At 50.1% G+C, this 8,035-nt stretch overlaps 1 protein-coding gene across 1 annotated transcript; it reads left to right on the top strand.

Moving 5' to 3' along the window:
- The first annotated feature begins 711 nt into the window (after positions 1-711).
- SLC27A1 (solute carrier family 27 (fatty acid transporter), member 1) lies at positions 712-7,352 on the top strand. The gene is made up of 11 exons (XM_009698787.1): positions 712-1,102; positions 1,850-2,011; positions 2,841-2,910; positions 3,013-3,104; positions 3,234-3,343; positions 4,851-5,060; positions 5,338-5,464; positions 5,689-5,826; positions 6,183-6,347; positions 6,542-6,688; positions 7,195-7,352. Exons 1-11 carry the CDS (start codon positions 781-783, stop codon positions 7,350-7,352), a joined length of 1,701 nt encoding a protein of 566 aa, XP_009697089.1. The 5' UTR covers positions 712-780.
- Positions 7,353-8,035: the final 683 nt, after the last annotated feature.

The raw sequence follows: 8,035 nt of genomic DNA, 5'->3' as shown, positions 1-8,035 counted from the left end.
TATTATTATTTATTAATTATTATTAAAATCTATGGCTTCTGCCTGGTAGGATTTAGATGGCCTCGCTTCCTATCATCCCAGGACTGCGACAGAGACTGACTCACAGGAAAATGCGCCCACAAGCAACACGCTGGCTCTCCTTACGTCTTGTGGGTGAAAGGGGAAGCCTTTGGCTTTGTTCTCTTGAAGCCGAGGCCGCGCATTGTTATCGAAGGGTCGAGTTGTCTTTGTCGTTTAAATGCTTTTGGGTCCTGAGGGGTGCAATTGTATGAAATGGCACAAAGATGCTGGCAAGAAAGACGCTTCCCGCGTGAAGTGCATTTGCTTCCTTTCTAGGTAAAAGCAATGGTTGCCAATTCCTTTTTTTTTTTAGGGATGGTGGAAGACACTGTTAAAAGGCGTAATTTACCCTCTTTAATATTTCCTGTGGGCTCGTTTGAGTTGGTATCAATGTGAAGATGGATTCCCTGTGTTTTATAGCCTGGAAAGTACCAGAACAGTTGCTGTCTACTGTTTATTTACCGTAATGTTAAAATAGCCGTCGCTCTCTGTAGAGCAGCAGTGATTAAAAGTTCCAGTTTCAGGGTAACGCTTACAGCTGTCCGAGGGCAGGGGGATGCCGGTGGGACACTCACATCCCGCCCACATCCCTTCTAATTTAGAAATTGTACTGAAAATTAAGTCGTTACGCTCTTTCTTTGCTGCAGCGGCCTCTCAGTGCTGTTACGAGTCAAGTACAAGTTACGAAGGCATCAAAAAGCCAAAAGCACCATCCCCAAGATGTTCCAGGATGTTGTCCGCAGGCACCCCGACAAAGTGGCCCTGATTTACGAAGCCACTGGTGAGCAGTGGACCTTCCGGAGGCTGGATGAGTATTCCAACGCCGTGGCTAACTACTTCTACCAGCAAGGTTTCCGACTGGGGGACGTCATTGCGATCTTTATGGAGAGCCGTCCCGAGTTTGTTGGCCTCTGGCTAGGGATGGCAAAGATCGGCATCGAGGCGGCTCTGATCAACTTCAATTTACGCTTGGATTCTCTGGTTTACTGCGTGATGACTTCGGGTGCGAAAGCCGTGATCTTCGGAGGGGAGCTGTCTTCCGGTGAGTCGCTTGGGTGTTCGTATGCGTTATGGGCAACTCGTGAACTGTTTGCTTGGTCCAGAATAAGGCAGAGACCGAGGAAACTAAAACCAGAGAGGCAGCTGGCGCTATTAAAAGCTAGGGAAGGCGGTAAATCTCCTGATTGCAAAAGGCAGAAGCGTTCGGTTAGTGTCTGAGGCGAAAAGACGAGCGGTGTTTTGAGTAGAGCAGTCAGTAGCTCAGTTTCATCTGCCGGCATCTTCCTGATATCGCGGTGCCCGAAGAGCTGCATCAGGAGCCTCGCGCTTCGTTAAGAAGTGGCGACGCGTGCTGCAAGGTGTATTTTGCTCTTTTGCCGTGTTAATGCTCTTCGCTTAATGCCACGCTTTCTGCCGCAGGTGAGGTTTGTCAGTGGCTGCTGGGTTTAAATACATCCCTGCTTCTCTGGTGAGCTCTGTTCCCGTGGTTATTGTTAGATCTGGTGATTTATTTTTCCTTGAAACAATTCTAGATTACTTGAAGATTGTGACGTGGTCGTGGGGAGAGGTAATTTCGCGTAGTTTTTTTGTCAGGGTCTTTACTGCGCCTGCGTCAGTCTGACCGTGCCGATGCGGATGTTACCTGGACGGCCGTGATGTCTTTTAGCGGAATCCCTGGTTCTTCGGGCCTGTCCGTGGTTTTGGGGCACAATGAGATGTTACACGGATTATTTTCGCCACCACCTAGAGCGTTATGTTTGTTGTAAAAGCGACTTGCTTTGTCTTGCAGCGATATCTGAAGTGAACGGGATGTTGGGGAAGAACATGGCAAAATTCTGCTCTGGTGACTACAACCCAGATGTCGTTCCTGTGGAGACCAGACATCTTGATCCTCTTCTGGGTACCGCATCGAAATCGCCCCCAACTCAGATTCCAGTCAAAGGTTTAGATGGTAATGTCATCGGCAACTTCTGTTCCTCAGTGTGATGTGTGTGAGCGCTGGACTAGGGGACAGCAAAACATGAAAACTAAGCAAGATGGAGGGATTAAATCAACCCAGCTTGGGCTCACAAATAGAAGAAAGGAGGAAAAAAGAAGGAGGGGAAAAAAAAAATAGAGAGGTCCTTGTTCCAGAGTACTCTGGGTTAAGTCTCGCATTGTCTGAGACTCCCAGGCTTTACGTAACTAACGTATTTAGTACCCGAAGGAGGGAGATTGGTGTCTTGCCAAAGACAACCCCTCCGTTACAGGAGAACAGCCGCTGGAACGCATGCGGGGTGGAGCGGCCGGTGTGCCAGGACTTACCTAGCGCCTCACTAGCTCCACGAATCCGTCTGATTTGTCAGTGGTGTTTAACAGCCCCTATTACCTTCCCCCATGGCTGCCTTGTGTGTGATTAAAATCTTGCCTTGCCTGTGGTGGATTTGGGATTCAGGAGAGGGAAAGGAAGATGCTGTCTGGCCTCCAGTCTGGATTTCCTACTTTAAGACACTTAAGAGCATCTGAGATCCCTGAGGCGTGAGACTCCATTTTGGTACTTTGTTTGCAGGACGAGGAGCAATGCTGCTAAGAGGCTTTTCTTTTAGTTTATATTTTTAAATCACGGAGTTAGATACTTGCCCTACTGTCAGACACAGGTCCAGACCTTTCTTCTTGCTTGATTCAGAATTAATGTCTGACCTGGAGAGCTGATCTAGTCTCTAAACCACAAAACAAACCCCGTGGGGATTTTCTCAGGGGGTTGAGAACAGTCTGTCTGACGCCTGTTTCCCTTCTTCTAGATCGACTCTTCTACATCTACACGTCAGGAACAAAAGGAATGCCCAAAGCTGCCATTGTGGTGCACAGCAGGTGAGGACCCGAGGAAGTATTTCCCTTTTGAGCCGCATTTCACATCACGAAACCCCAAGCGTTACCCATCTCGCTCGCTTAGTGTGCGCCGTGTTCTTGCAGGTATTACCGTATCGCTGCCTTCGGTTACTACGCCTACAGAATGCGCCCAGAGGACGTCCTCTACAACTGCCTCCCCCTCTATCATTCTGCAGGTAAGCCTCCTCATCCTCAGAGACGGAGGTCAGGCTTTGGTCTCCCCCGTGCCTGCTCCTTCCTGTGTCCTTGTTGAGCGAATGAACCCAGGATGGCCGGAGCTAGCTCCTGTGATCCTTGTTTTCCAGGTAACATCATGGGAGTCGGGCAGTGTCTAATCCACGGCCTCACCGTGGTGATCAGGAAGAAGTTCTCGGCCAGTCGCTTCTGGGACGACTGCGCGAAGTACAGATGCACGGTGAGGGCTCTGCGGTCGCTATCTTTGGTGCTCGACTGGAGAGCGCCAGGTTCGCTGCTTAATTAGTCATCTCCAGATAATTCCCTGTCCCTTGTTGGATATCGAGGTGCCTGTGCCGTGGCATCTTCAAACCGCTGGTGCTGCTTTAAGTGTGCAGGACTTTAGAAAAGGTCTTTCATCCATCTTAGAAAATCATAGGATCGTTTAGGTTGGAAAGACCTTTAAGATTGAGTCCAACCGTTAGCCTAGCACTGCCAAGCCCAGCGCTAAACCATGTCCCTAAGCGCCACATCTACACCTCTTTTAAACACCTCCAGGGATGGAAACTCCACCCCCTCCCTGGGCAGCCTCTTTCAGGGCCTGACAACCCTTTGGGTGAAGAAATTCTTCCTCATATCCAATGTAAACCTCCCCCGGTGCGACTTGAGGCCATTTCCTCTCATCCTGTCTCTCGTTACTTGAGAGAAGAGAGTGACCCCTGCCTGGCTACACCCTCCTGTCAGGGAGTTGTAGAGGGCGATTGTTGTGACCCTTGTTGGGTTGTTGTGACCCGAGTGCAGGACCCAGCACTTCTCCTCGTTGAATTTCACACAACTGCCCTCGGCCCATCGACCCAACCTGTCCAGGTCTCTCTGCAGAGCCTTCCCGCCCTCCAGCCGATCCACACTCCCGCCCAGCTTGGTGTCCTCTGCAAACGGACTGAGGGTGCCCTCGATCCCCTCGTCCAGATCGTTGATAAAAGATATTAAACGGAACTGGCCCTGACACTGAGCCCTGGGGAACACCGGATTTAACTGCCGCCAACTGGATTTAACTCCATTCCTCGCCATGCTTTGGGCCCGGCCACTCAGCCGGTTTTTTTTTCACCCAGCGAAGAGTCCGCTTGGCGGAGCCATGAGCAGCCGGTTTCTCCAGAAGAATGCTTACTGTTGCAGGGAAAGCTCTGCCAGACTTTATCGGCATTAGGAATCCCTGCGGAGGAATTCTCTTGGCAGTTCATAGCTGATAAACATCTATTTGTGTTTATGTCAACATCACCTTCTAATTTAAGCAGCTTTTTCTCCTCCCTGGCGTTTAGCTTGCCCTTCTCCCGCCGGCAGGATTTATAGCTGGTAATTGGATCTCCACTCCGACTGCGTTTTGCTGTTAGTTTATCGTTGACCACTCGTTCCCCGTTATCTTTCTAGAGGTCTTTGAGCGCGTCTATTAAACCACGAGGGTTTTTCTTTGTACGAGTGTCTTTATTCGTGCTGAGGCATCCCTCCCGTCCTCTTTTCTGGTGCTAACGCCTGTGGGTTCCAGAGGGCAGTAACCGCTTTACCTTTGCTTTTTTTTTCGTGGCAAGAAACCCCGACTTAAACTTGCAACCACTCGCAGTTAATTAAAACGCCTGACGTGTCACGTTCCACGAGGTATGCTGACGCTGGTGGCCTCGTGGTCAGCTTTTTCCGGGGCGTTGTAAGCGTCGCCTGAAGCCTGAGCGATGTTTTTGTGTTTACTGCTTCAGATTATTCAGTATATCGGGGAAATCTGCAGGTATCTTCTGAATCAGCCGGTCCGAGAGTCAGAAACCCAACACTGCGTGCGGCTGGCGGTGGGCAATGGGTTGAGACCCACCATATGGGAGGAGTTCACAAAGCGCTTCCGAATTAAGCAGATTGGGGAATTCTACGGGGCCACGGAGTGCAACTGCAGCATTGCCAACTTGGACGGGAAGGTGAGGAGGAAGAGGGGTGCGCGGGAAGGAAAGATGCTCCGCTGGCTTCTCTGGCTCCTCCTGGTCCTCTTGTGAGGGATGGCAGGGAGCTAAAATGAGTAGTTAGGGGTGGAGTGCACAAAAAAACTGGGAAAAATCGTACGTTTTGGGTGAATTTGCCTTTAAATGGAAAGGGAGGGAAAAGCAGAGAATTCCCAGAAAGCGATAATGCAAAACCCAAGCCGTTCTCTTCAGCTTTTTTTTTTTGTTTTCCCCTTTCTTTCTTTCTTTTTGGAAGGTTGGTGCCTGTGGCTTCAACAGTCGGATTTTGCCCAATGTTTATCCCATTCGTTTGGTGAAGGTAAATGAGGACACGATGGAGCTGATCCGGGATTCCGGTGGACTGTGTATCCCTTGTCACCCAGGTGAGTGTTAACCCAAACAAATCACAGCTTTTTGTCCTAAAAATGAAAAAAAAAAAAAAGCCCTGGCTGGTTTAAGGGGTTTCTGGTGTTGTATACCGGTTTTCACTTCCACTTCTTTCCTCCAAAGATGGATCGGTTCAGCGACTGAACGTCTTTTGGCGCGCGCAAAGTTTAGCTTGTCGTGAAATGTCGGTGTCGTCTTGTGTTGATCCCGTTTCCTGCAGGAGAGCCGGGATTGCTCGTCGGTCAGATAAATCAACAGGATCCCCTGCGTCGGTTCGACGGTTACGTCAGCGAGAGTGCCACCAACAAGAAGATCGCTTACAACGTGCTTCGGAAAGGGGACCAGGCATACCTTTCAGGTATTTCAGAATTACGGATGTTCCTCGTGCAAAAAAGGTCTCCAGAGACCTAAATCTGGGATTTTTCTTTTGAGAGGAACACGTCTTAGCATTTTGAAGTTGCCAGCTGTTGATTTATTTAAAAAAATGAACATTTCAGAGGTGGAGGGTTTGTTTTTTTTTTTTCCCCCCTGCTCTTGCTTTTTTTTTGTAACATGGAGATGCAGTGGGAAGTCACCACGTGATTTCTGGGAAGAAAACGACAATTTCTGGGAAGAAAATGGGGTGACGCTGAGTGGTGGGCAGTGAGGCAGCCCGGAGCGCTAACGAACTTGAATCCCGAGGTGGTTTTTGGTTTCTCCTCTCCCTCTGCCCAGGAGATGTGTTGGTGATGGACGAACTCGGTTACATGTACTTCAAAGATCGCAGCGGGGACACCTTCCGATGGCGAGGAGAGAACGTCTCTACCACCGAGGTGGAAGGAACGTTGAGTCATATCCTCAACCAGACGGATGTCGCGGTGTACGGAGTGGAAGTACCAGGTAAAAAACATCGCGTCGGAGCTGTCGGGGTTTAGGGAGAAAGGCAACGGACTGGGAGCCGCCGGTATTAAATTGGGTTTCCCTCAGCACGTTTGCGCTTCGTCTTGAAGAGGCACAGGAGGAAATACCTACGTATTTCCTCGGAGAAAAACAAAGGTTTTTGTAATTCTGCGAGCAGTGCTTTTCTGTTTCAGGGGTGGAGGGCAAAGCTGGGATGGCGGCGATCGCAGATCCCAAAGCTAAAGTCAACCCCAACGTCCTGTACCGGGAGCTGCAGAAGGTTTTGCCTCCCTACGCCCGACCCGTCTTTCTCCGGCTCCTACCCCAGGTGGACACCACAGGTATTGGTGATCCGGCTGCTCCGCGGGGAAGTTCAGATCCCGGAGGGCGCTTGGTGGAAGCGTTTCCGTAAAAATGATGACGGGAGTTAAGTTTTAAACAAGAAATTAGCTAGTTCCAGGCCCTTATAGACCAGATCTCTCTCTAGGAACGGGCACCTCTCGCTTTCGTGTACGCTGCCCGTTGCCTTTGCCGGGGCTTTATTCACGTACAACTAACGGCCAAGTCGGCTGCTCTTCGGCTGCTGCATTTTCCGTTGTTTCCCAGGAATTTTACCGGGTCCTTTTACCAGCTCTTGCGTGAGGAGAAGTAAAAATTGCGCCAGGTTTATGTAAGAACTCCGGTAACGACGAGGACGGTTAACAAGCTTTGAGTTGCTAAAATTCTTAGGCAAAACTTTTTTTTGAATGAAATGCCACCTGGGACATTTCCTCCTCGCTCTGATGCCTAAACAGGAGTTTTTCATGCAAAGTATTTTTAATTTTTTTTTTCCCCCCTCTTTTTGAAGGTACATTTAAGATTCAGAAAACCCGCTTACAGAGGGAAGGATTCGACCCCCACCAAACCTCAGATCGGTTGTATTTTTTGGATCTAAAGTTGGGAAAATACGTTCCTCTGGATGAATGCCTTTATGAAAGGATTTGTTCTGGAAAAGCTGCTTTATGATCTAGTCGGATTCAGCCTTTTGGAGGAAAACGATGACTAATCGGAGGGCCAACGCTGGCGGGAAGCGATGGATTCCCCGCGAGGTCCTTATGCAGGGAATCGCCAGGAGGGAAGCGTCTTCCTCCGCTGAAGCACATTAACCCGTCGCCCGCTCCCTCCCTGAGCGCTGACATCCCATTAACCTGCCCTTACACCTCTAGAGAAAGTATTTTTGTAACCACTACCCGCTTAGGGAGGAGTTCGATGGCCAATATTTATTTACGGAGATGCCTGTGCCCCGCGGGGGCTTCTCTGCTCCATCTCTGAACTTTTACTTAACCAACTTAGATGATTTTTTTAACCTCACTTGCGTTAGGTCACGTTTTTAACTACCTGCGGGCCGTGCCCTTAGGGCTGGTGATGTGAGGACATTAAAAAAAACAAAACACCAAACATTTACTTTGATGGGTGCTGTGGTGGAGGGGAGCGGCCTTTGGGGTTTACACTTCCTGTGGTGGTGACAGCCGGGGCCCCTCCAGGCGGAGCCCGGTGCCTGAGGCCTCACGGAGCCCTGCTGGGACTTTGGGCTCGGATCGTGGAAAAGCGAGTAACGGGGGTAAAGCTGTGTGAGCTCAGCGCGCCTCCGCCTCCCTTCTGCCGCCTGCGCCGGGACGCGAGGCCGGGGTCGGTGGGGAGGCCTAGGC

The sequence above is a fragment of the Cariama cristata genome, unplaced genomic scaffold (assembly GCF_000690535.1).
Source record: "Cariama cristata isolate BGI_N322 unplaced genomic scaffold, ASM69053v1 scaffold30384, whole genome shotgun sequence".
Classification (NCBI taxonomy): domain Eukaryota; kingdom Metazoa; phylum Chordata; class Aves; order Cariamiformes; family Cariamidae; genus Cariama; species Cariama cristata.
The sequence above is the reverse complement of the archived record's forward strand: the minus strand, read 5'-3'. Positions and strand labels throughout refer to the sequence as shown.

Coding starts and splice junctions, on each gene's coding strand:
- SLC27A1 (XM_009698787.1), top strand. CDS start 781: ATGTTCCAGGATGTTGTCCGCAGGCACCCCGACAAAGTGGCCCTGATT. Junction 2,012..2,840: donor TCCAGTCAAAGGTTTAGATG/GTAATGTCATCG, acceptor CCCTTCTTCTAG/ATCGACTCTTCTACATCTAC. Junction 3,344..4,850: donor GCGCGAAGTACAGATGCACG/GTGAGGGCTCTG, acceptor TTACTGCTTCAG/ATTATTCAGTATATCGGGGA.